Source organism: Pteropus medius, unplaced genomic scaffold (genome assembly GCF_902729225.1).
Source record: "Pteropus medius unplaced genomic scaffold, Ma_sr-lr_union100, whole genome shotgun sequence".
NCBI lineage: Eukaryota > Metazoa > Chordata > Mammalia > Chiroptera > Pteropodidae > Pteropus > Pteropus medius.
This window is the reverse complement of record NW_024344378.1, coordinates 30,207,625-30,235,074: the sequence shown is the minus strand read 5'-3', so window position 1 is coordinate 30,235,074 and position 27,450 is coordinate 30,207,625. Positions and strand designations below refer to the sequence as shown.

Below are 27,450 nucleotides of genomic sequence, written 5' to 3'. Positions count from 1 at the left end.
CTAGGTTATCAGCTTCTAAAAACAATTTAGAATTTTTAATAAATTAAAATTTTGTGTTGAATATTTTCAATTGATCCAAACCAAAAATTAAAATATTTTCTTTTATAAAAATGGTTGTCTTGACTAAAATATGCTGGTATCTTGAGCCTCCAATTTGATTTTTTAAAAAGATATATAAACTAAGCTTTTTTCCTTCATATAGATATGTATGTGGAATTTCATATATGTAGATTTAACGATCATATGGAAAACATTTTTCAGGTTCAGGTTTACTAATTCCATTAGGGCTTGGTCCCTGGTCATATTATTAGGAAAGTAATAATAAGGACTAAGGTAACTTTTTTCAGTTTGCAAGGTTACGTGCAATATTCTGCCCTAGTCAATAATATGGCTAAAGAGAATTAGTACATGACAGTTTGTTCAAATGAATGACTAATTGAACAAACTAGTTCGTAATTCTATAAAATCCCTTCAGTGATATAGTAATGTCTTCTCTTCCCTGGCAGTTAAAAAATGACCATTGTTTCTGGGATGCCCAATTGGTTTAAGAACACTTGACTGACATAGCAGAATTAACTAATATAATACCTTATGTCTATAGAATAATCTAGTTTACAAAGTATTTTATACGGAAGAATTTGTTTAGTTTTTTTTTAATGCCAAATTTCTTCATAGTCAATTTAACATGCCTAGTTCCTTTAAGGGAATTGAGTCACTATTTATCATTCCAATGGTACAAAGCTAGTTAATTGAAAGATGCTGTCACCTAGAATGTATAAGCCTAGCTCTGTTTATGCAGCACAGTGCTGATTATGTAGGGAGCCTTCAACTACTGTTCTAGACATTAACCAATTTGTTGATAAGTTAATTAAGAGGTTAGATGAAACTATAAAGAGAGGTCATAAGACTCCACATGGAAGGTGAGAGAAAAATCAGCCCCAGGCAGGCCCCAGAAGAAAACAACCCTCAAAAGATTTAATTTAGTACAGATGCTGTAACTAACATAGTGAAAGAAGCGAAGGAAGGGAGGATACTATAGTATGTCCTAAAAGAATGGCAGGGCGCTGGTGGAGTATTATGTATAAATACAGTTGTTTTTCATTTCTATTAACTCGCCTTTTGTATTCTTCTACCCCGCTCTCATATCAGGATTGTGTTCAGTGCTTATCTTTTCAGCTAGAGCCTCCTGAGTGAAGTAAATTGATTTATTAGATATACTTAAACCTTAATGCCTCCAATTACATGCAGTGGAAGTCAGAAATCAGAATCTGGTACCCTGGAGGGGAACACTGTGTTAGAACATATAAATGCTCATCTCAGGAATTGTTTTTCCTGAATATCCCTAGCAGTGCCTCACAATTAAGGCATTTACTACCAACCGATTAGAACTGGCACCCTATGATGATGATAACAGTGGTATTAATAATAGCTCTTACATCTTTATATCGCTCCTGCCACATGCCAGGCAAATAGACTAACTTGTTCAATCCTCTGGAATCCTATGAAATAGGTACTATTGCTGTGCCATTTTTCCAATAAAGAGAGTAAGTCTTAGGGACATGGAGAAACCTGCCCAAAGTCACAGAGTGAATAAGTGGTAGAAACAAGTGAACTCCAGCAGTCTGGCACATACTACCCTGTAAACAGAGTAAAAATGGAACACTGAGAAGCACTGAATCTTGGAATCAGAAAGAAACTTTTGAGGTCCTTTATTTCTCAGAGAAAAGCTAAATGACTTCCCAAGGATGAAAGATACTTTTTGTTAGGGTAAGAACCCAAGTGCAGGACCCTGGCACTCAGAGAGGCCCTTTCGATTATACCACCCCCCACTGCACATGGCCTGATTCTACACAAATTCTGGGAGACATTAACAGGACCTCCGTGGTTAAGGGGAATATTCCCTTCACTATGAGTTCCGCCTTCCTTGCTATATCCAGAATCATGGACAGACACAGCCAGAGACTAGGTTACAGGACACTCATTTTGTGACTTTGAGAGATTGCCAGGCCCAGAGCACAGAGGAAATGTGGGCAGGCGCAGGGACCACGAACGTAGTGGAGGCACCTCTGAAAATACGAAGTAACTGTCCTGAATGACTCTGCTGCCTTATGCCAAAAATCTGCTAGTGTCTGACGAGGGCATAGCACTTCCCACCTGAAGAATACACCCTTCTCCCCAGGGAAAGAATAATTGGGCTGCTAGGACTCTGAATGCTAAGGGAGTCCTATATTTAAACTGACCTAATTTGGAGCTTTAAATTAAGACCCAGATGCTCCCAAATAGCAGCTTTACCAGCCTCAATAGAGTTATTCATTTAGGATAATAAGAATATGTTTTCAGAAGTTCCTTGTTAAAATACAAATTAGCTGGGATGCAGAGTGTGAGTGATAGGGACACTCAGGAACACTTTAGCCTAAAACCACTTAGCAGAGAGTAGCCTGGTAAATTTTGTGTGAATGGTACTTAGGACAAGTAAGTTTTGATGGTGGGGAAGATAGATATAGAAGAGAGATGGTCCAGGGTGGACATGTGATGGGTAACCAGAGGATAATATAAAATATTTAAATGGTAGATATTTGTCTGATTTTGGAGGAAAATTTTATTTACTAAATAATTTTGATTTATCATTAAATTCATTTCAGTATAGCACTTACCAGATATCATTTCCTCCATGTCTCTCCCTCATTATATAAAAACTACTTAATACAGGTACACTGACTTAAATTAGAATCATCCAGAAAATACCATTATATGGCCCTTTAGGTATTTTAAGGGAAAAACCTATAAAGTCCAGAAACTCTTATTTTTACTTGCCTTTCAAATTAGCCATAAAGCCAAATATCATCCCCAGTTTTGAAATGAAGAAACTAGGATCTGATTATATAACTTGACCCACGTTTACAAAGTTCTTAAGGGGAGAAACTATAACATTCAAACCTAAAGTCAGTTTGAATCCACTATCCTATGGTTTTCCTACCATGACACCCTCTTGCTTGTAAATCAATAATGAACAACACAGGGCAAAATTTTGTATATTCTAAATTATTCAGCAAAACTAGAAAATGAGGACAAAAAAAAAATACTCTGTAGTATTCGAAGGGGCTATAATAACTAAACTTGTCAACCATCTATGCTACTTTTACTTCCATCTCTATCTCCTAGAGTCCCTTTCTTCTCCCTTCTTTTCTAAACTCAGTCATCTTTCAAACTGGCCTGAGTAGAGATAAGGTCTACACTATAAATTAATATGGAATACAAAGTTGGAGAAGTTTGATAGATGATGAAACAGAAAAGTTGACATTAATTGATAGAGTTATGAAATATGGAGCCACTGAAATTCTTTTAGTAGGAGAGTTATATAAAATGGACATTTAAGAAAACTAACCAGTGCTATGAAGATGGTATTAGAGTTAGAAAAGACTAGAGGTTGAATTAAGACAATGCTCTCGGTAGTAAATGGTGATTGTATGGACCATAATTAACGTGGGTAGGAATTCAAAAGCGGGGCAAAGTATCAGGATTCAGTGGCTGACTAGAATAGAAATAAGGAGCAAGAATTTAGTAAAATCAGTTTATGCAATGCATGTAAGTCAGCATAAAATCAGGACTATATAATCTGTTTTTTTAAGGAAACAGAAGGCTGTCTTTCATTACAAGTGTCAGATTGCTTCGAGGCCACTGTAATATGGAGCTTTAGATAGTTGGACTTTATAAACTTCACTCAAGGATCAAATATATTTCATTAATTAGTGATTGGCAGTCTTGGTGAGAATTGAGCTTTCAACTTAATTTTTCCAAATTTATCTGAGGAAACCACATCAACACAAAAATTCAAAAGGACAATCATAAAAAAAAGAAACACATAATAACACGAGACCAAGAATGAATGAAATATAGTATTCACAGCCCATCACATCTCTGTAATCTGTCACACAAATAATTGGTCCCAGGACTATTGAATAAACATCTGCTTTTGAGGTTAAGGGTATCTAAATTGTATGCTTTGATTACCATTTTACCAACTTGTAAGTCAACTTAGAAATTAAGCATATATACAAAGAATTTCTATTTTTCTCATGAAACTATGCCATTCTAGAATTTCTAAATTCTGCCAGTTCTCTTTCCCAAGTATCTTCAAGGAAGGCAGGCATAGTGGGAAGAGTTGAGTATCATAACTGCCTGAAGATAGCACAACAGCCACCTGTAGCCTGATTTTACAAGTACTAGGACAACACCAAAACCATTTATGTACATTCATTAGCTGAAGTTCTCCTGAGAAACAGAACCAATATCCTAGTTGGAATTTTAATTGGCAAATATATATACATAAAGCTTCTTTATTTTTATTTTTGGAAAATCCCAAAATATTTAGAGATTTATTGTTTTTTAAACTTATTATAGTGACATTGATTAATAAAATGCAATATTTCAAGTATACAATCGAACAGTATATCATATATATATTTCATTGTATGTTCACCTCCCATAGTTATAGTGTTGTCATTGTCTATTATCTTTAAGATACTAGTACTATTTAGTAGTATCTATAAGATATATATATATATAGATATATATATAGATATATATATCTATATATATATATATCAAGAAATTATTATAAAAAGTTGGCTTAGATGACTATGGAGGCTGGAAAGTCCCAAGATCCGCAGTTGGCAAGCTGGAGACTCAGAATAGCCAATGTGGAGTTCCCGTCTGAAAGCAGGAAGGCTCAAGACCCAGGAGGAGCCCATATTTTGGTTCAAGTGTGAAGTCTAGAAAAGACTGATGTCCCATGGCAGGTGGAGCTCCCTCTTATTCAACATTTTGGTTCTAGTCCGGTCTTCAATTGATTGGATGAGACCCATCCACACTGGGAAGGGCAATCAGCTTCACTCAGTCTATTAATTCAAATGCTAATCTCATCCAGAAACATCCTCACAGACACATCCAAAATAATGTTGGGCCAAATGTCTGGGCACCTTGCGCCCCAGTCAAATTACATATAAAATGAATCATCACAGTATAACCTTAAGGAAGTAGGAGGCTCCTCATGTTGTCTGATTTCAAGGCTCTCCTTTTCCTCCCCTTCACCCACTTCTTCCTCTAACACCTGCAGTTTCCATCTATTATTAAAATTTTCCAAAATCTTTTTTAGATTAAAAAACAATTGTTTTCACCTCTCAATCTTCAGTGCTACCAAGAACAAGTCACTTAGGAGGATCTCACAGTTTCTATCTATCTTGATATTATCCAAGATGAGCAGAGGCTGGAGGATTTGTAAAGGGGTGGTGGTATTAGAGCTAGTTCCAGAAATAAAGGGATGTATAAGGAGGTCTCTTATATGACGTGCTGCCAACACTGGCCACCAGGAGTTTATTCACCCCTGTGTAAACACATTCATGTCCACACACGTTTGTGCATTCATACACACATATCCACATAACACACACAATCTAATGGAGTGGGCAGGAATTTGTCTGAGCCAGGGAGATTGTGGAAAGAAAGATGGGAACCCTAGGAAAATGGCAAACAGGAAACAAGAACAAAGGAACCTAAGAAGTTACTGGTGTATCTGGGAGACTGGATAGGATCGAGCATAGAATAGCTCTTGATTTCCCCTGAGAGATAATCTGGAAAGTAGAGTTAGGGCTAGATCATGGCAGGCACTGAATGTCAGGCTAAGGGAATAAACTGCTTCTTTTTAGTTAGCGATGAGGTCAATGAAGGTTTTTGAGCAGAAGAATATTAGAAGAGACATTTTAGGGAGACTGACCTAGCAATGGTGTGCAAAACAGAGGAGCAGTGCCCAGAGGGTAGTAAGCAGTGAAGTTTCATCCTACACTTTGGTTGAGCTCAGGTTAAGTCTAGTAACAGAAGAGGAAGTGGGAGTTGGGGGTAGGAGTATAAGAGGAGCAACAAGTAAGGATACATGTGTATATAAAGCAGGAAAAAAGTCAAGATCCAGACTTCATGAGGAGCCTAGTTTGTTTGGGATAAAGAGGCTATAGGGATTCGTAGGGATAGAGATTCGTTGACCTGCTCAGGCGCTTTGTTATTAACTATGTACGTCCTACATCTGTTCCTCTCTCTTTTAAAAGCCATCCTTACTTTCTACTCTCCTTTCTATATCACAGCTTTTGCTTCCTCGACATACACAGAACCACTACGAGGCACAGTTATGCATACAGCATTAATGTGAATACCTAAGTGACTGATCCTCATGGAAATTGAGTTGAAAACAAATTATTTCAGCCAGAATCTAAGAAGAATGTATAATTTGGGGGTGGAGGGGAGGGCGGTATTTCAAAGTCGTTATTTCTTTTTTTTTTAATTAAGTTTATTGGGGTAACATTGGTTAATACAATTATATAATTTTCAGGTATACATTATCATTTGACATCTGTATATTTTTTGTGTGTTTACCACACAAAGTCCAGTTTCCTTCAGCTTCCATATATTTGATCCCCTTTACCCATTTCACCCTTCCCGTAAACCCTATATTTGATCCCCTTTACCCAGCCTACTAGTAACCACCCCACTAGTAACCACTAGCCTACAGTCCATGAGTCTCTGTTTGTCCTGCTCATTTGTTGCTTTTAGGTTTATATCCCATATATAAGTGATATCATGTGATTTTCAACTTTTTCTGTCTGGCTTATTTCACTTAGCATGATTATCTCGAGGTCCATCCATGTTGTCACATATGGTTAGCAGTTAGGAAAACATTTTTTCATTAGAAGTTATAAAAGTGTAGACAAGACAATTATAAGAGAATTTTTAAATTATTTCTCATTTTTCTATAATCAAGTCTCTATCTTTCTTCAATAAATTTTTTTCTTTTTTAGTAAAAGTTTTATATATCCATCCCATCTCTTTGGAAGGTGAAATGAATTTGATTACTCTCCATTGTTTTGTTTTGTTTGACATTTAACATGTACAGACTGGAGCTTAATTCAGCAGTTCTAAACTCAGTTGCATACTATGACCTGAGAGGTTTTAAAGCATACCATTTCTTGGGCCCCACTCCAGACCAGTTAAATCAGAATTCCTCTGGGTGTGGGAAGGTGATGCCCAAGTACAGGTGATTATAATGCGAGGCCAGATAGGGAGTCTGTTCTTTCTCAACAGCTCCTGCATCTCATACCTGTTGTCAACTGGTGTTGACTAGTGCTATTCTTAAATAATCTAGCTCTAGGTTGGAGTATGTTTTAATAGTGGTACAGTATTTTAAGGATAAGGTCCTGTGTAGCAAGATATTGCAAGTCACAGTTAAGAAATTCACTCAAACTGGACACACACTGAACAGAAGATTAGAGTAAAGTTGTTTTTCAGAGCATGATAAAAATAGGGAGAGAGATTTAACAGAGTGAATATTATTTGCTAAAATTTAGGAATGCTTTTGGTGAAATCTCAAAGTCCTGTTTCGACAAGACGTGCATAGGTTAATGCTTCTCTCCTATCTTTTCTTGTGTAATTCACAGTTTGAAGCTAAATTTTAGAGATTTAAAGGCTCCCTATTGATTTTTAAAGGTCATTTTAAACAAATAAATGGTAAAATTATTTTTGAAGCAGACAAAATTGTCCCTCTATAATATCTACTTAATGAGAATGTTAAAAAGCAGGAAGTGTTTCCACTGCACCAAAAATTATACAATTTTTAAACATACTTTTAAAATGATAAATTTATTTTTCATTCTATTTGAAATCACTTATTCCTCAAATGAAACAAAAAAAAATATTTCTTGCTGTCAGGATTGTTTTGCAAGAATGATGATCAGAAGGGCCAGAAGAAGGTGCTTAACTTTCCCAAGATTTGGGGTAAATTTTGGATAACTTTTTCTTTTCAAATGAGATTGTGTGCAATTTCTGATTTTGAATTATTAAAAAAAGAAAGTTGGGAAATCGTGGCTCCTCACTTATTTAGTTCAGATGTGTGTAGGTGTGTGTGCATGCATGCAAGCACATACACAAGGACATATACAAAAATTGCAATATAATCATTTGTCTATTATACACCTGCTGGTCTTTTTTGCTAATATATTCTAGGTCAACAGCTTCAATAATATTTTTCTCTGGTATTGTTATGTTTTTTTCAATAGATATTTTTACTATGGTACAATTTTCCCCAGTGTCTTAGGTTTTGCTGTTTTGAATTATTCTATTTAGGACTTGGAGTGACTCTAAATAGGATAGTTTATAGATTTAAATATAATTAAACTGTAATCAAAGTACTAGCTGGCCCTATACATCTTTGCAAAAATAACAATTTCTTTAGAAAGTCTGTAAGTACTTTATAAAGTACATTACCTCTCTACAACAGTTAATACCTTATCTTAGAAGTATAATATACCTACTAGATGGAATCAGTAACTTCTTTAGCCAGTGTTGTCATGAAGGGAGCAAGAGAGAGCGTGCAAAGTAGAGGATAAAAAATAGAAGAGAGTAAGAGACAGGAGAAGAAAAAAAGGAGTTCTATGGCATTTGAAGGTGGAGATAGAGGAGAGAAATAAAACCCTGCTCCCAAAACAACTGTGTTTTGTGCCCATGACAAGTACCAGTGGCTCTGGTTATGCAACACTGTACTACTCCTTTGGATGTTTGGTCCATAGTTGACTTCCTCCTCTCAGGCTATCTACAATCCAGAGAGCTAACAATAAATGGGAAGAAGGAAACACTTTAATAGAAATTCACATGAAATCCAAGTCAGATCCTGCCAAGTGATACATCACTCAGTCACCTCTGAAGACTCTACGCTCATGCCCAGGAGTGATGTTTCAGTTAGGTATGACAAAGTGCATAACGAGGCTGGCAATGACTATGTGTCCATTTTAGACTGTGTCGAAAAGGCGTCAGATCCTGAATATGTCCAAGTGAACCATCAGACTGTCTACCCACCCTACCACTCAAAAGAGCTATTATACTAGTTCATTTTTATCCCAGCAAAGAGGCTAAATTACCAGAGTGCTTTAAAAGATCAAGACCAACAGTTCCTATGGAAGAGAATGCAGACTCACAGTATCACCTTCATCAGTTTCATCATGATGTCACATGTTCCTCACAGCAACAGTTCAAGGGAACTTGGTTAGACATTAAATCTCTCTTCTCCCCCTCCTGCCACTTGCCTATTTTTGTAAAGTAAGGAAACTGAGAAGTCAAATTTAGTAATTAAAAGCATGGAGTCTGGCCCTGAGCTACCTAGATTCAAACTATGGGTCTGCCACTAACTATCTGAATAACCCTGGGCTCGTGAACTTCTCCAACTTGGTTTATTACCTATATCACAGGAATGATAAATCCTGCCCCAATGAATTTTAATGAGAATTAAGTGAATTACACTTAAAGTTTTTAGAACATAGCATATAGAAATTGTTCAGTAAATGTTAGTTATACGTATTTTCCTTCTTATTTGAAACCTTTTCAAATTTTGCCAAATAGGTAAAACCAAGCTATCTAGGTTTTTTGTTTTCATTTGCTTTTTCTGATCATGAAAGACAATGCCCATAGTTAAATAAGTTTATAAACTAGTTTTATTTTTTTCTCTGAATTAATTGTTCATGTCCTTTGCTCATCTGCCCGCTGATTTGTTTCTTTATATATGACAGACATTAATTCTTTGTATACTGTATAAATAGCAATTATTCTCTTTCAGTCTGTGGCTTCTTTTTAACTTTATTTTGTCATTACAGATGTTTTTAATTTTTATGTAGTCAAATCTTTTAGTCTTTTTATTTTTTACTTGTGGCTCTTGATATGTTTGGTTAGGAAGACCTTCGGCATCACAAGTTTATAAAAATATTCTCCAATATTTTCTTCTAGTAGTTATACAATGTTTTTAAAGGTTATTTCTGTAATCCACTTAGAATTTTAGTATGTGTTGTGAGATAGTATACCAACTTTATTTTTTTATCAACTTGTCTATGATCTCCTTATAACTCAAAACAGCACCTATTGGCAAATTTCGGTATAAACAAAACTATGGGTCTATTCCATTAATTTACTTGCCTACTCCTGTGCCTGTTTTAATTTTAACTTTGATCAAGCTGGTTCCAAACAATTCTATACTTTCAATACATGTGGCATTTAGTGCACATTTTTTTTCTCCCAGATTAACTTTAGAATCAACTTTTCAAATTTCAAAATAATTTTATTGAAATTTAAATTGGTATTGAATTAGATTAATAGTTTTGGAAGAACTGATAGTTTTATGATAATACTTCCATTTATGCAGGCTTTTACATCCTTCAGTAAAATTTTAACATTTTCTTCATATAGCTTTTGGATATTTTGTATTGTTTATTCTTATTTACTTTATAAGTTTTGTTTATACTGTTCAGATGTTCTCATTACATTTCTGTTATGTACTGTTCTGTTACATTCATTTTATAACTGTCCTTTTGTAGTATTCTTTTATTAGTTCTAATAGTTTTGTATAGTTGATTTGTTTATAATGAAAATGAATGATTGCAGTGTTGCACTATTGAACAAGATGTTTGGCTCATGTTTCTGATAGATGGTCTTTATCAATTTAAGGATGTTTTATCCTATTGCTAACTTACTAAGAATTTGTTTGTTTGTTTTTTAAACCAATAGTGTGTTTTGAAGTTTATTAAGTACCACTTTTACATTTACTGAGATGATATATTTTTCTTTTTTTTATAAATGAAGTAGTTAAACTACTGGACTCACTAATGTTGAACAATCTTCTTATTCCTGTAATAAACTCATCATGATTGTTATATATTAGTATTTTGATATTTTGCTATATGCAGTTTATATCCATATTAAATGTGAAATTGGTCTAATTTTCTGTTTTGTGATAATTTTTCTGGCTTTGTATCAGAGATATGGTAAGTCTATAGATAATTTCATAAGTGTTTTATTTTTCTATTTTTTCTATACTTCAAAGGCTTTATATAACAAAAGGATTATATTTCTTAAGTGAATTGTATAACTTGCTTATTAAAACCATTTGGACTTTGTGTTATTAGGGAGGAGAACATTGAATTTTTCAATATACTAGTTTATTCAAATTTTTAACTCATCTGGAGGTAATCTTAAGAATTCATGCTTTTTGGGTAATTATCTACTGCATCTACAATCTTTAATATTGATAAAAATATTTTTAAGTCTCTTGACCTGTCCTTATATTCTTTTTTCCTTGTTTTTAAAATAGATTTCCTTCTTTTTACCTTGTCAAGATTGCCAGAAGTGTGCTAAGCTGCTAATCTTTTCAATCAGCTCTTACATTTATCAAGTCTATTGGTTTTTCTGTTTTGTTACTGTAATTTGTTTAAATTTCTCTAGTCTATTTGGTTTTTTCCTAGCTCCTTGAGTTGAATGCTTATATTATTTTCAGCATTTTTCTGTTTTCTAATAAATGATGAACAGTTTCCTCAGAATAGATTCTCAGCCATATCTCATAGTTTTTGAGATGATTTGTTTTCGTTGATGTTCATTTATTAATGTAACTCATTTTTTAATTATTAGAGTAAGAGCTGTATGTTATAAAAAGCTAAAAATAGTCAAATAAACAAGAATGATAAATATAATTTATTAATCTACTACCCAGGTATAACCAGTTAGCCTTTCACAATCAGTCTTTATTAAACAAAATCAGACTATACATTCTGTTTCGTAGCCTTCCTTTTCTACTTGATTATATTTCACAAATATATATCTGAATCATTACATTTTCTACCATAACGTCAACATTATTAGCTGCACTGTACTACTGCTTATCTAAATCTTTCTTCATCACTGAAAATTTAGGTTGTGTCTAACTTTCATCGCAGCACTAAGATGCTCTATGAAAGACACACACAGACTCGGGACCTTAAGGATTTTTCCAATTAAAAAATATAAACAAACAAATGAAATAACTAATTATTAAAGCCATATGAAAGAGGTTAAGATAATGAATTCAAAACTACATTTCTCTTTACTTCAGACAATTGCTAGAAAGAATAACTATCCAGAGAACTCCAGATGATGGCTAAGATGAATCAAAGAAACAGATAAGGAACAAAAAGGGAATATTTCTTGAGCACCTTCTGTATGCCAAGCACCATGTTAGGTGACCTCATATCCATTATTTGATTGATTTAATCCTTTGTTAAAATACAAAAACAAACAAAAAAACTTCAAGTTAGATATCAGTGCACCTATTATTTTCTTAGAACTGGAAACAGGGTCTCACAAAAGTTGAATCCTGGTGGCAGAACTGAAATTTAAATCCAAGCCTGTCTTTCTCTAAAACTGTGGAAGCTACTAAAGTAAAATAAATATATCTACTATGAAGAAATTTAATTTCTTTTATTTTGGGCCTTAAAGGATCAAAATTGATCAGGACCAAATTAATGTATGATTCATTACTAATGATTTAGTAACGAAGAAGGGATTCTGGTTAATTTCCTTTTTCTTTTTTTGCTGACATATTCTATAAAATAAAATGCCACATATTGGAACTTTGTGTGATGTTTTTATGGCTACATATTGGAATTTTATGTATGCATATATTCTATTAATTTTGCTATGGTTCATGATGCATGAACAAATAAAGAGCTATCACATTAATTCACTACCAAAATAAACTTAAGACCAATTGTAAACATTTTTTCAAAGAGAATATTAGGGCTAATCTATATTTTGCAAAGTAATGCAAAGTAATAATTAATTAGCATCAGTTGGCAAATGCATAAACTAAACCTTCAATACGGCCATACTTTTGCTCTGGAAATTCATAAATTTGAACAACCATCACATTGGGAATGGAGTTCAAATCCTGTTCTCAAATAGAAAGTCTAGACCAGAAAATGCTAAAGTTGCAATATTTATCTACATACATAAACATGGACATATGTAAACTTTCATAATTTCTTAGATTTTTACCAAGGGCTTCATGTCCTCTACTGAGTGGTCTATCTGGTATGTGATTTAGGTTTTAGTAGGCCTTTCTAACACCACTCAAAAGAATCTACTCTTCTTGTTTTGTTAAAACCCCAGTGACGTTTTTATTACATAAAGTAGTTTATATGATGCCTTCTGTATATATCACCAGGACACTCTGTTTTATAAATTATCTTTGGAAAGTAAGTAGTTAAATGTCTTAGTTAACACATAAAATAGATAAGTGAAACTCTCAGGATTTTGATACTTTACACGACTTGATTTGTTTTAGTAACAGTGCCCTCTTCCCACATCTGTGAGGACCATTCTGTACATTCTTTTATTATTATTAAACTTATTGTTTCAGTTGGCAAGAGCTAACTTGTTTTTGAGCCTCTGGTGACATTCTGAGATCACTGGATGGAGAATCACTGATCTGCATTCTAATCGGACAAAGGATATTAATCATTTTTTTTCTTTTAAATTTCAACTGAAATTGAACATCTATAAAAACTCTTTTTTAATGAGGACATTTAACTGGCCTTGTCTGTGTGCGGCTATTAATTGCTCTAATCTTAATGACTCATTTATAGAGAATGTTTCCTAAAGCTGTCTTTCATGAAAAGGACAAGTTTAGACTTGGCAACAACAATTTACTTAATTTATCTTAAATTTGGTTTCAGTGAGCAACCTTAATTAACCTGATTTTTTGCTGATAATCACTCTCAATGGAATCAAATCACAAATCCGGGGATGGATTGAGCGGCACCCAGAAGGAAGCAGCCCTTCGCGCACTGGTCCAGCGCACAGGATATAGCTTGGTCCAGGTAGGAACTTCTTGTGACATCTGCTGAGACCCACCACTGAATTCACAGAGTGGTGAGATACAAAAATGGGAACGGTCAGTCGTATAACTCTTTATATGGATGCTCCTTTCCAGTGGGTAAAGAGATTGCATCATTTCAGTTTTGTAGGTGACCCTGCAGGTGATATTCTTCCTACTCTGGGCTATCAATTCAACTTTGTCATTTGAAAGCAGAATTGGTGTCCACAGTCATAGAGATTATCACAATTTTGAAAGGCCATTTTAGTAAATGAAAAGGCAGCTGGAGTTTATCACCCAAAGCTGTCTGTGAAATAGAACCAAGCTAGTGTTTCAAGAATCAGTGAACAAACTATCCAGGCAGCAAGTAGTCTTAGTTTCCAGAGAGATCACTGCAGATGTGAGAACACTTCTAGATGTGGGATCCAAGGTCTGCTGATTTGGCCAGCCTAGCTATTCCAAGAATTTTTCTCATAATACCTACCCAATAGTTTAGGATAATGTAATGATTTTTCTCCATGTTCAGCATTTTTGAAAGGGAAAAATATATCCTAAACTGTCTCTTCATAGATGTTGGTTAAGAATTATCGGTATGTTACTTTCTTTATGATAACCTCCTTTAGAGATTTTATGATACATTAAAAAGCAAACAAGTATTAGACATGTAAGTGATCTTATTTGAAGTACTGTTGCTTTTTTTTTTTTTACAGTAAACCAAAGTATTTTCACCCGTTATAATTTTCCAACTTTAAAATCTGTGGTTGTTATAAATACCAATATCATATGTGGATAACAATAAAATAGACAACAGTGTTCTTTTATTACATGTTACTTTGTCACATTGTTGCAAAATGTACTAAATTTAGTTTTCAACTAATCTTATAAGTCAAGGCATGCTTTGTCAGAGATAATATAATGATCAGTTATTTCTAATTCTTCACCTTAATGAAGAGTATTTATTTAGACTTTAAGATTTCAGAAAGTATTATTTCACAGTAGACTTTCCAAAGTTTTATTTAAGACAAGGGAACAACTAATGTATTATTACTTTTTAAATACTTAATAAAAGTCAAATTATTCTAGGATCATTGATAAACTTTTAATGTTTTCGTCTCCAAATTTAATGTACTTCAAAATGAACGACTGATTGAAGTATTTTTGTGCAGGCTTCTGCCACATAAAGTGGTGTTTTATAATTCAGAGTAAATCCTATAGAGTTGACGGTCTATAAATCAGATACTCTTAGAATAATTTGCATATGCTCAGGTACAGTTGAAAGTGTTTCCCCTCCCTCTTTTATAATCAATATTTGATGTATAAAATCAAAAATTGTTTTCAAATCAGTTATTTTAAACTTCTTTGTATCTGAAACATTCATGCAAACACAGTAGTAGTGGAAAGCACTTAAACCCTTTTGAAACTTGTCAATATTTATATATAAGTGTGTTCACCTTCTGGAAATAAATCTCTAGTAATCCAAAATATAATGATAGAAATATATATATATATAAACCTGTCTAGTGTGACATTGTTTATAATACCTCAATATATCAAACCTAAATGTATAAAAGGAAATTATTAAATATGAATATATAATCATTACAGACAACAAGCAAAATTTTATGAGATATAATCCTAAAACAATATAAATTGTCCATTTAATTTTATTCTGGGAACTGGTTTTCCCCAAATAAAATTTAGGGCAAATCTCATGGCGTTTCTGATAACTTTTAGACAATAAAAGATCCTCCACTAAATATGTCTAGTCCAGTATAACAAAAACTTAACTTTATTCGAAGTTATAGCTATTTCCTTTTTCCAACTGTGTCAGAGTGGAGTGCAACTTCGTTTCTATATTTCCTCCTTTATGCTTTTAGAAGCATAGTTCTCTCCACCGGTTTGCTAACTATAATTCCTGACTCCAAGTTGAAACAGAAGGGAGGAATAAAAGCAAAGGAAAAGGGACAGGAAATTTCTTCCATGACGGATATTGGCACTAGGCTGTCTGGACCTGGCACGTAAAACTCTGGTACATAAAGCTCATGGGATAGTTTGCAGGCTCACCAGAGACATCCTTAAGTCCATGGTTGGAGAATCTCTCACGGCTACACTCTCCTCTGGCTGGCCACTTGCCTGAGCCTCAGTCTCCTCTGCAGAGCTCTTTTTGATGTCCCAAATAGCCATCTTAGAGAAGATGAAAAATAACTCCTGATTCCTATATGTGGCCACTCTAGTCCCCTGGAAATGCTTACACATTCTCTGACCCATCAAAATCTAGAAGCATAAGTGACAAAGCAACCAGCTCTCCTTCCCACCAACATCAAAGCAGCAGGCCAACCCACTGCCCCCCAGTAGATATCTCAGGAGTAAGTTAGACCCACCAGGCTAATGTGTTCCCAAATGCAGAGAATACGAATTAATCTCTCTACTGGTTAGAATGAGGAAGCACCTTGCAGTTCCTCCCAATTTACAACACACCAGCAGTGCTCTCCAAATATCTTTGAATAAACTCCAAAAATTTCTCTTAACTCTTCAATCTCTTTTTCTAAACTTGGGTGTGGAAGAGAGGGCAATGGGTGTTCAGTTATTCAGTTAAGAATGCAAAACACTTTCCTCTACCTCCTTGTTCTGCTTTGTGGTCCAGTGACTTGATTTTATATCCCAGTCAGAGGCAAAACAGTCTCATTCTATCTTAAAACACCGTTACAAATGAAATAGTATTCAGTCATTAAGCGATCATTTAAAAAATTCTGCAGGACAGAAAATTGTTATTATTACAGCTATGTAAAAATCTGCAAATCACAATATTTTAAAAAAGAGATGCAAACAACAATGGAGATCATTTTATAAACCTAATGCTATGATTAAAAAACATTTTCATTATAAAAGAAAAACACTAACAGGACTATGTTATCTTTATAATTTAAAATGTTTTTAAAAAAACTAAAAATATATGGCCAATCTGCATATTACTTTGCTCTTATATATTCAATTACATTCAGAAAATGTTAATGAGGATTTATATCAGAAGTTAATATAACAAAATAATAGTAAATATTTATTGGACACATTCTAATTGCTTTGTATATATTAACTTATTCCATCCTTAAAACTGCACTATGAGGTAGCTACTACGATCATCTCCAATTTCCAGATAAGGAAAACAAGGAGTTTATGTAGCTTGCCCAAGATTTATAGGCTATAATTCCACTGCTATTGGCCAAAATTTCTGACAAAATTTACAGAACTAAAAACTGCTATAATGTTATCTCTAAGATTGTGATTTTAGAGGTTAGCATGTTAGGGCATGCTAAAAATATTTTGTTGAGCCTAAACTTTGTAACTTAATTAAGTAATACTTATCCATCAGCAGAATAACTATTGGATCAGAAATTCTCTAATAATGTAGAAATCTAAAATTCTAAAACCTAGTTATCTAGATCTAAAGCCTCTAATCAAGTTGTAAATACACACATGACACTCAGTTCAATCATTTTGAGTGAATTGGAAAATCCTTCCTGATTTCAGCTGCAAAGTATTGAAAATCACCCAACACTTAAAATCAGAGACTGGTTGAGACTGGTCTCTTCCACATACAAGTTGTATGATTTTGAACAAATTCTTCAGCTGCCCTAGGGTTTAATTTCCCACAGCATTGACTAGGAACCCCCACTCTCTCAGTCATGATTTTGTAATCTACCTTCTGCTTAATCTAGTTATTGGTCAGCTAATTGGATTAATTGGCTAGAAAAGAAGGCCAACATGCACTGAAATACAAGTCTCAAAATCTTTGTAACTGAGGGAAAACCATTTAGCCTTCTCAATACTTAAGTCTTTCTACGCTAGATTAAAGAATAATATTATTTTCAAAAAAAAAAAAAGAGGGCAACATCAAGTTTACTTTTTTAAAATCTTCTGTACAAAAAATGAAGATAAACATTTTAATACAATCAAGGGAATATACGCATTTCAAATTGTATGGTTTTTGCTAAATTTGGGTTTGACGGATTAATTTCTGTTATATCTTTGCAGTCTCTGATACTGAGTGTTGAATACTTGCAAAACAAGAATTAGAAAAAATAGGTAATGAATTTGTGCTCCCTTATCACTAGCAGGACAAATACAGCTGTCAAAAATAGGATTTTGCAGGTTACTTAATAACATGAGCCAGTCTGTTATATTACAACTGATGCAACAGCACATCATTGTAAAAGTTTGAAAATATACTTTGCGATATCATTTTTATATAATTGGATATTTTTAGATAGTGATAGCTAAAAATTTTTATTAAATTACTTGAGATTAAAGAAACTGAATGCAATTCCCTGAATATAGTAGACATTTCGTAAGTATTATTGATAAAAAATTATGCAATGTTGACAAGTTAAATTTTCAACTTCATAGATGCATCATGCCACATAGAAATATTTTGAAAGCATGCTGCAATGTTAACTTGTAAAAAGTTCTTGTCTCCAGGCAATGGAATTACATAGGGTGATCTTCTCCTCTACTTTTTCACTCTTAACTATATGTCTCATTTTTTACAAAACTAGCATATATTTCTTTGAGAGTCAAAAAAAAAAAAATCACATGATGATGATTCTTTCCTCAAGAATGCATCAATGATGCAAGTCATAAACTCTACAACACGTGATGTTCCTTCCATCTGCAATTTCTCCTTAGAACTAGAAAAACATTCTTCATAGATGAGCATTTTCAGAAAGCTTTCCACCCAACGTGGGGTTAAATTACACAAATTTTAAACCTACTAAAACTAAAGCCAAACATACATTTAATACAGATAACCTTCAAGTAGTCTAAGTATTTTTTAAAAAGTAGACTCAGAATATTTCTATATTATTTTGAAATAATTTAAAATATGGTATCCATTAGCACTATTTGTCCAGTTATCCTATTGATAATCTACTTTCTAAAAATCATTACAACACAATACATTTTTATGAAGTATGATACTCCCATTGCTTTCTTAATCCAATGGTTGTTCTTAATAAACATGAAGGGTTTTGATTATATATTTGCTTTTCTGTTTTATTTTCTTAGTCCCTATTATTGAACACAATCTGTTGGTTGGTATGAGACCTTGGCATTGTAGAAGATATAATGCCTGACCTAAAATGCATATAAAGTAGTTGCAATGAAAATAAATGTACCCCAAATTAAAACTGACAACATAAGCCTGCACTGAATGAACAATACTGATGTGGCTGCTACCTTTCTGTTTTAAGCCTTAAAACTGACCATACTCTTAGACCTAAGGAATGAGGATAAATATTTAGACATAAAGATGTTCATAATAGTAGAATTTATGTTTAAAAATTAACATAACCTAAATATCCAATAAAATATTACCAGTCACTAAAATATGATCACTCTTATATTTCCAAATTATATAGTCATGTAAAACTAATTTCAAAGAAAAATGGAGAAGTGTCCAAATTTTAATTAATGTTTACTGAAAAATCTGAATGTAAAACTGTATATATCAATTTCCAAATATTTTAAGAAATTATTCAAATGCAATAAAAATATTAGAAAATAATAAAATGTAATCTCTGGGCTATTTTTTCTTCCTTATTGCTCTTATTTTCCAAACTTTCTACAATGATTATAAATTATTTTTATTATGAGGAAAAATCTCATAAAGTGGAAAATTTTTCTATGGAGCATTCACTTCAGAGTAGAAAAATTGGGAAAATTTCATGGAGAAACCTTTATTATTAAAGTTGGCTGATATGCACCTGGGTTCATTAGGCTATTCTTTTTAATTCTTTATATGTTTGAATTTCAAACTGATATAGTCCAATCCTTTTGTTTTACCATTAGAAAACCAGCCCCCGAGTTTTACAACTCAGTAGAGACATAAGCCAGAGGTCTGCAAACTATGACCCATGACTCAAACGTGGCTACAACCTGTTTTTGTAATGATTGTAAGCAATGAAAAGTTTTCACATTTTTTTAAGGCTTTTTTTTTTTTTTAAGCCTTTTAAAATATCAACTATCTGGCCTTTTTCAGAAAATTTGTTGACCCCAATTCTAATCCTTAATCTATATTAGAAGCTAATTCACAATTTTTTAAAAAAATTCCTACCATTGCTTAATCAAAACATTTGTAAAGTATATGACCCCTTGAGCAGTGACGTTGGTGTGTCTTAAATTTAAAATTCAATTAGATTACAGCAGATAAATAAGAGAAATAGTGGTTTGATCCATCTCTTCTTTAAATCAGCCATCAGCCTGGTTTCCTGGGAATAATTTCCTCAAAATAGAAACAAAATACAGTCTCTAATTCCTACCCCTCAAACTTTTCTTTCCATGTATGTTCTCTTACATGGAATTTCAATACAACTATTTTTTTTAATTCTAAAATTCCTCAACCAATACGTACAAGCTATAAGGTACAAAGGATGGTGCTAGGTCAACATAAACCTGATTATTTCTCAAACTCCAATTTTTTTCCCTACGAATAATGCAATAAAAATAAATAACTTTGGGCCTCAGTGTTTACAATTGGCTTCATCTAGATTAGCTCAGCAAGAGGCAGATGGAAAAACACTGTGGCACTGGCATTCTTTTCCAAGCACCACACAAAAATCCTTGGGACAGAAATAGGAATTTGACTTCACAGTGAAATATAGCTCCCGGGTCCTACTTTTTCTTCTTTTGCCTGGTCTCACCACCTGCTCATGTCTCTGCTACCCAAGGACTTAGGTTATTCACCAAGTGCATGAATACTAATTCTTTAAATAGGAAGACTAAGAATGAGAACAAGATGGGACCAGCAAACCATCACAGACACGTGTTTCCCTAAGCTTATCACTCCATCCACCCACAGGCCAACTTAATTTTAAAGTTCAGAAAAGCCTTGTTTCCGCTAGCCAGAAATGCCATAGCATGGTGTGGAAGACGCCAAATGAAGGAACAGTTCTGTGAATGCTCTTGTGGAAAATGTGTGTGCCTGACATTGATGGGAACTTCAGCATCCCAAGAGATAGAAATACATTCCAGAAGCTATTTTCCAACAGCAATGAATTCTTCCACAAATAGCCTAATAGAGAGTTGGTTTTGAGGTCTCCACCGTAAAGTTCAAAATCTTTGCAAACTATGTATTATAGTGCTTTCCTTATAACTAGAATCACATGAGGTTTTCCATTTTATCAGCTTAAAAATCTGTGCGAACATCATGACTTAAATACACAGAAGCACGGTCAGCTCTTTTGGACTTTAGACTTTGCTTTCAGGCAACTTTGTTGTTTTTTTTTTAATTGTTACCTGTTTAATACTGATCAGCAACCAAAAATAAGTGACTCTTCATCTTCAGATCCTAAAAGCTTATCGTTATGAAATGCAAAGATAGATTTCTGACATAGGCTAAGGAGTAAAAAAGTGAGATTACAAAGCCATACAATTACAAATTTGCAAGGACTTCAGCAGCTGTGTTCTTTTTAACATTGTTTCAGAGGTGCCTGGAGAGAGCTGAGATGACGTCAAATGGTACATTGACATAACATTAAATAACTTTAAATTTCATAGTGAAAAAATTATTCCATTTTCAAATCTCTTTCAAGCTTTCACATTGAAAAATTAGTTGTTGGAAGTATGTCTTAAACACTTCTTCAACCCCTGCTAATTTTTTAAACCTAGAAAGCAGGACGAGGGCTCAGAGTTTTTAGTAGACAATAGTGTCTAGCTAGAATGCGATCGTAATTTCCCTCTTTCGTAATTGTTTTTATACTTTTTTATGAGATATAATACTGATACTTATAAGAATAATATGTATTTTCTTTTCTGCATAAATTTCTTTAAGAAAATGAATCAATTCAAAGATAGCCATTAAGTAATTAATGAAATAGATGTTAAGTGGATATGCAATTGGAGATACACTAATTTTTAAAATCCCTATAACACCCCTACAAAATGTCTTTAAGGATCCTATTGACTAATTCATAAAATATTCAATGAACATTTTCCCACATTTTAATATGGTGTCAAAGTGAGCCTCTCGTTCACAAGCATCTTAACACCCTCACAAGATCCTAACACCCTCACAAGATCTTTGCAATCACTTAGTCAACTGTATATCTTTATAAATGAAGAATTTAAAGTCAGGAAAGATTTAATGCCTTGCCAAGTTTCTCAACTTGTCAGAAATTTAAATTCATGAGACTATGGTAAGGAGAATAATGACTGCATAAAATTCTCACTGTGACAGATTTATGTTTCTCACCTAAAAACAAGTACATTCGATGAAATTCTCCCTGTCATATGTTGAAGTAGGAAAGGGCAGGTGAGCAATTACCCAAACCAAATGTTCTTTATGTACGCACACATGGATAACTGTCTTTATCTGTATGTGTACAGCTTTATATAATTTAACCAGATCTTCAACTACTATAATACTAGTCAATTCAAAAGGCAAAAAAAAAAAAAGTAAATAAAGTAAATAAGTAATAAAAATTTGTATAGGTCTACTGAATAAATTATATGTGGCAAAAAGATAAAAGTCCAAAATGGATAAAGTCATCACCAAAACTTTTACCTGGTTATTTCTTGGATGAAATTTAGAAGTTCCTGTAGATTGGACCGATGCATCAAGACACATGCCCAGAGCCAGAAGTGAGCAGTAAACACAGCAAATCCTAGTATCAAAAAAGTAAATATATGCTTTGCAGTCCATCACTATGTAAACTTTGTTGCAAAATATGAACACAGTCCCTTAGAAGTGAGTTGGCATTTTACTTGTTCTCTTATGTAGAAACACACATATCTGCTCAAAAAAATGTTTTCTGAATCTAATTTTGTGTAAACATGTTCTTGAATTTAATGTTTCCATGAATTGACAAAAAGCTTATACAAAGCTTTACAAAATACAAGTCATTTTTTAAAGCCTGTTTGTTTATGAAACTTGAGGTGTTGATTTCCTAAAGCATGGTTTGCCACACATAATCCTTAAAAGCAAAGGAAAAATATTAAAAATCTTTAATTTTAAGTGTATCATTTGATAAGAAATTAGTTCTGCCTCCATAAGACAATCAATAACTTGAAATATAATTAAGACCATTTTCCTGGGCAATAGACCTTTAATAGTCTTCTGATCTGATACAGAAACATGATTCATAATTTACTAATAGGTGTTTTCATGGATGAACCAAATCATATGATTTTAAAGATCAAGTGCAAGAGCTTTGGGGAGAGTGATATGAATAGATACATTTTCAAGAGCCAAAGTCTTTTGTATGTTTCTTTGTGCATTTTGCCATAAACAAAAGCTGCCAATAATATTATTTACTTAAAATTTATTAAATCAACTATTTCCACTTAATTTTAAAAGTAAACTTTTTGTCACTTATATAAATGGAAAAGCCACAAGTTTTATGTGATAATTATATTTTTCTAATATACAATAAAATAAATGCATAACTATTAAAATAAAGCATTGGTCTATAAATTATCTAATATCTTCTCACATACCACATTTTCAAGAGACTCTAAGCTATATAATGACAAAGCTATATTTATATTTGTATATTATGTTTATGCCCTGCTTCCTTCTCGTTCTAACTATAGTTTCACATTTCTACAAATTTCAACATCCTTTTTATATCACAATTGTTATCACTCTTTCTATTTTTAGAAAAATAATATCTGGCATCCATATTACATATATTTTGCAAAGAAAAAAAGAAAGGCTAAAAAGGGCATGCCATCTTCTACAGTATATAAGTTAAATAAATTATGCTTTCTAAAAATTCCCAGTCTAAAATAAATTTCACCAACATGAAGTCACTGATCTTAACAAGATGTGAAGGTAAAAAAACTAAATACACAAAACAGATTATTATCTTTTATATAGAATTAACGAAATGAATATTCCCATAGCCCCATCTATTGCCTTCATAAGCAGAGCCAAAGTAAAAATCACATCTAAGAGAATCCTTTTGGCATATCTTATTAAAATTCCTTTAGATTTGCCTTGAACCTATCACATAATGAGATATATAGGTGGTATATAAGTATGAAAGACATAGAAATATTGTCTAATAAGGACTTTTATCCAATCTTACAAATCAATAACTGAGAAAATACAGTATTAATTCATAAACTCCCTAGACACAGTCCAGAGAGACTTTCTCAATGCATTCACATCAACTGTGAGAACAGTCCCCAGGAGCTTGGTGACAAAATCACCATTGTGGGTATGGCCCTGGTGACTGGCATGCTTGTAAAGTCTAGAGATGCCACCTAACATGGGTATATTGTCTAGCACCTGAGAACAGGAGCAGAAATAAATACATAATCATTGGGAGGTGGATAGAACATCTGAAAGCAGTTTTATAAGGGCATACAGTTTTTCCCCTCTTGGCAAAAAAAAAAAAAAACACACACACACACACACAAAGAACCACGATGATTACAGATTTAGAATATAAAATTTCCAAAGAATCATTACAGGAATTGAAATTACTACTCAGGAGAAAATAAAAAGACAGAATGAGGGTTCATTCGTTAATATCCTTCTACTTTATGAATGGGCTCATTTATGAGAGACAACACACCTTCTGGTCTCCACATTTGGTGAAGCTAAAGAAGAAAGTAGATGTGACATAACAAAATGCAGAATTATGAGGCTGGTAAGCCTAAGAAGAAAAGTTATCAGGACTTTTGAACAGTATATATGCCTGAAGTTCACCAGATCAAGAATCATAGGACCTTTATTCTAGCATTGTCATATTTAAACCAATGTGACATAGACAACTCATGTAATATCTCTGGACTCAGTTTCCTCATCTGTATAATAAATGTAGTAGGTTAATATAAAGAGCAAAGAAAAATGATGTCATGACTACAAGCATGGACTCAGGATTCAAATTGTCTTTGTCATTTACTGCTTGAATGACTTTGGACATATTCCATGCCCTGGAGTCCTGATCTATAAAAAGTAGTATCATCTACATAGGTTTGCTGAGAAGATTAAATGAGTTAACACAAGTGAAGCACTTAGCACAGTGCCTGACTCAATTAGGATTAGCTGTTGTTTTAGTTGTTTGGGGTTTGTTTGTTTGTTTTTTGTTTTTGTTTTTGCTATATCTATTATGTGTAAGTAACAGAAGCTAACTTGACTAATTATACAAAAAAGGAGTTTATTAAAAGGGCATTTGTTCACAGAAACTTTGGATTTGGAGAACCAGAAACAAGGGCAAGCTTTTAGGAATGAACCCTAAAATCATATCACAAATCTGGAATGATAAGAAAATGCATCCACCATCACAGAGTTCTCAACACTGAAGTTGACACCATTATAATCTCTGCAACAGAACTTAATTTTATTTTATTATGACTATGACTGTCCTAACTGCAAGGGAAGCTAGAAAAGCAAGTCTCTGACATGTTAACTGCTATAGGAAAAGGCAATTTTGCCCAAATTCTCCAGATGTATAAAAAGTTCTGATGTGTGACTGGAATGAAATCAGTCTGCTTGACCTTCATGCTAAGATTTATTGCTTAGAATTATTTGTTAAAAGTTGTGTGGTTTTATCCAAGAAGATGGTATACATAATCTCTTAAAGACTCTACAGTTCCATAATGAAAGGCTTAAAATATCTGACAAAAGGAACTTCCAAATACTCTTGACATATACGCTAAGTTACTAGGTAGGCTCAGCATTCAATATTTAGATTAAAACCACTGGATTTATAGATAGAATTGGGTCTTCAATTTTTAATTTACGTAGTTGAATATTTTTACCCATTTATATGTGACTAGAGAGAGTGAATGGTTTCCAAGTCTTAGACTGGGGAAAAGATAAAAGTTCACAGAGTTGAATGAATATTCCCTCATGAAAAACAAAAACCCATATTCTCTCTCTGAACTATTAATATATTTATTTGTACTGCTGGGAGAATGCATTCCACAAGAAGAACATCAGCTAGAAGGGGAAAGAGCAGTCATAACTGGGTTTATCTATTTTAAACTCTACAACTATAAAAAACTGTGCCTAAAATACCAGCAATCCAGCTCCCAACTGTCCTTCCCATGTGATGGACAGCTATTCTGACCCCATGACTAATGCCCAGTGCCCGTCTTAAACTGGCCTGAACCTTGATCACTGGTACATTCTCAGCCCAGTGGGTGGTTCAGAGAGCACATCTCCCCTAGCGCATAAACTTCATGGCATCTCTGAACTAGTCAGACTCTTTGTGATCCCAAAAAATATTCTTGGAGAAACTATTTCAAGTGTTTATAGAAACCATTTGAAGACAATTAATAAGCTTTCCTGTCCAATTATTTTGGCTGGTGAGCAGATGACTCCTTCTATACACATGATATGCACAAAATAGTTTGGTGACATTTTCAGCAATTATACCAAGAAAGTTGAAGGGAAAATAAAAAACTTCAATATGCTCATTGCCTATTTATTTTCAAACTATTAGACAAAACTTTCAAATCAGAAATTCTAGAATAATCATTTTACTATTACAGGATGAAAGTTTGGTTTCCTCAACCTGAAGAATAAAAATACTGCCAGATTCATTCTAAGTTTTTTTCCAATAACCTATTGAATAGTATATGTCTAGACATTTAAGATATACATACAGAAATGGCCTCAGAGAGATCACCATCAACCAAATGAAGAGAGTTGACCCAGGGAGGCATACTATAGTCTAGGAATCAAAATACGCCTCTCTGTAAGCAGCAGATGTAATGTTCTCCCCTCAAAAATTGTGTGAAAAAATAATTGGAAATTGAAAACGATTTCAAATGCAGCAGAAAGTTTGCAATTTAATGGTATGATAAAAATCTTTCATGAATAAGTATTTAAATGTATGAATCTATGACAAGTATTAGGCTTTCATATAACAAGGCAACAAAATGAGAATTAAGCTGATGGATTCTGAAACCAGAATGCCTGGGTTCAAATCTTCATTTCACTTCCCAACCACATAATTTTAGCAAATTACTTAAATCTCTCTGGGCTTAGTAAGTCTTTGTAAAATAGGGATAGTAACCCATGACATTGAGGATAAGAACAGTATCTGACATATAGCAAGTATTTTATAGGTATGTTTAAAAAAAAATAAAAGTAAACAAAATCCTTACTATATCTGTAAAAATATCAAATTTATAATTTTCAGGAAATTCTTGTCTGAGATACCAATTGGATTCCTAAGGGTTTCGGTTTTTTTTTTCTATAAGTATAAAATATTTTCTTTCCCAGATTTCTCAGAAATACCAAAATTTTGCTAATGGATAATCATGCAAGAGTATAGAGGAAGAAAATAGTATAGGAACTCCTGAGGTAAATATTTAAATACTTAGTAAAATGAAAAACATCCAGTCGTTTGAAGCATTTGGAAATTTTTCTTTTTAACTTATACATTATTATGTTTTCCCACTGTGTATCATTTTGTATTATAAAACTTTTTAAAGTATTAATTGTAGAAGTTAGTAATGCAGCTGATATTTGATCCCTTACAGTTTCTTTTCTTCAAAAATCACCAAAAAAAGTATAATGACAAAAAGCCTCAGCCATGTCTAAATGGAAAGTAAGTTTACCTTTCCCCAGCAAATGAACTATTTCAGATCAACAGTGGTGGATTAAGTCTATTCTTCATTTTGGGGCTCTTGAAGTTACATTAGATCTTTAACCTCTAGAAAAATAAAGATATTTGGCATCACAAAGAAGCACCAATACCACTCCTCCCCAAGCAAGGACATTAAATTAA

General features: G+C 33.2%; 1 protein-coding gene across 4 annotated transcripts in view; it reads left to right on the top strand.

Moving 5' to 3' along the window:
- Positions 1-27,450, top strand: part of A1CF (APOBEC1 complementation factor) — a 63,637-nt gene that overhangs the window by 3,248 nt on the left and 32,939 nt on the right. For 3 of the 4 annotated variants that reach the window (XM_039871818.1, XM_039871815.1, XM_039871817.1), the window contains exon 2: positions 13,569-13,712. In XM_039871818.1, coding sequence (XP_039727752.1) covers positions 13,614-13,712 — 99 coding nt within the window. In that variant the 5' untranslated portion in view covers positions 13,569-13,613. Of the gene's footprint in view, positions 1-8,627; positions 8,783-13,568; positions 13,713-27,450 lie in introns of those variants that run through there. The other variant, XM_039871816.1, reaches the window with a different exon arrangement.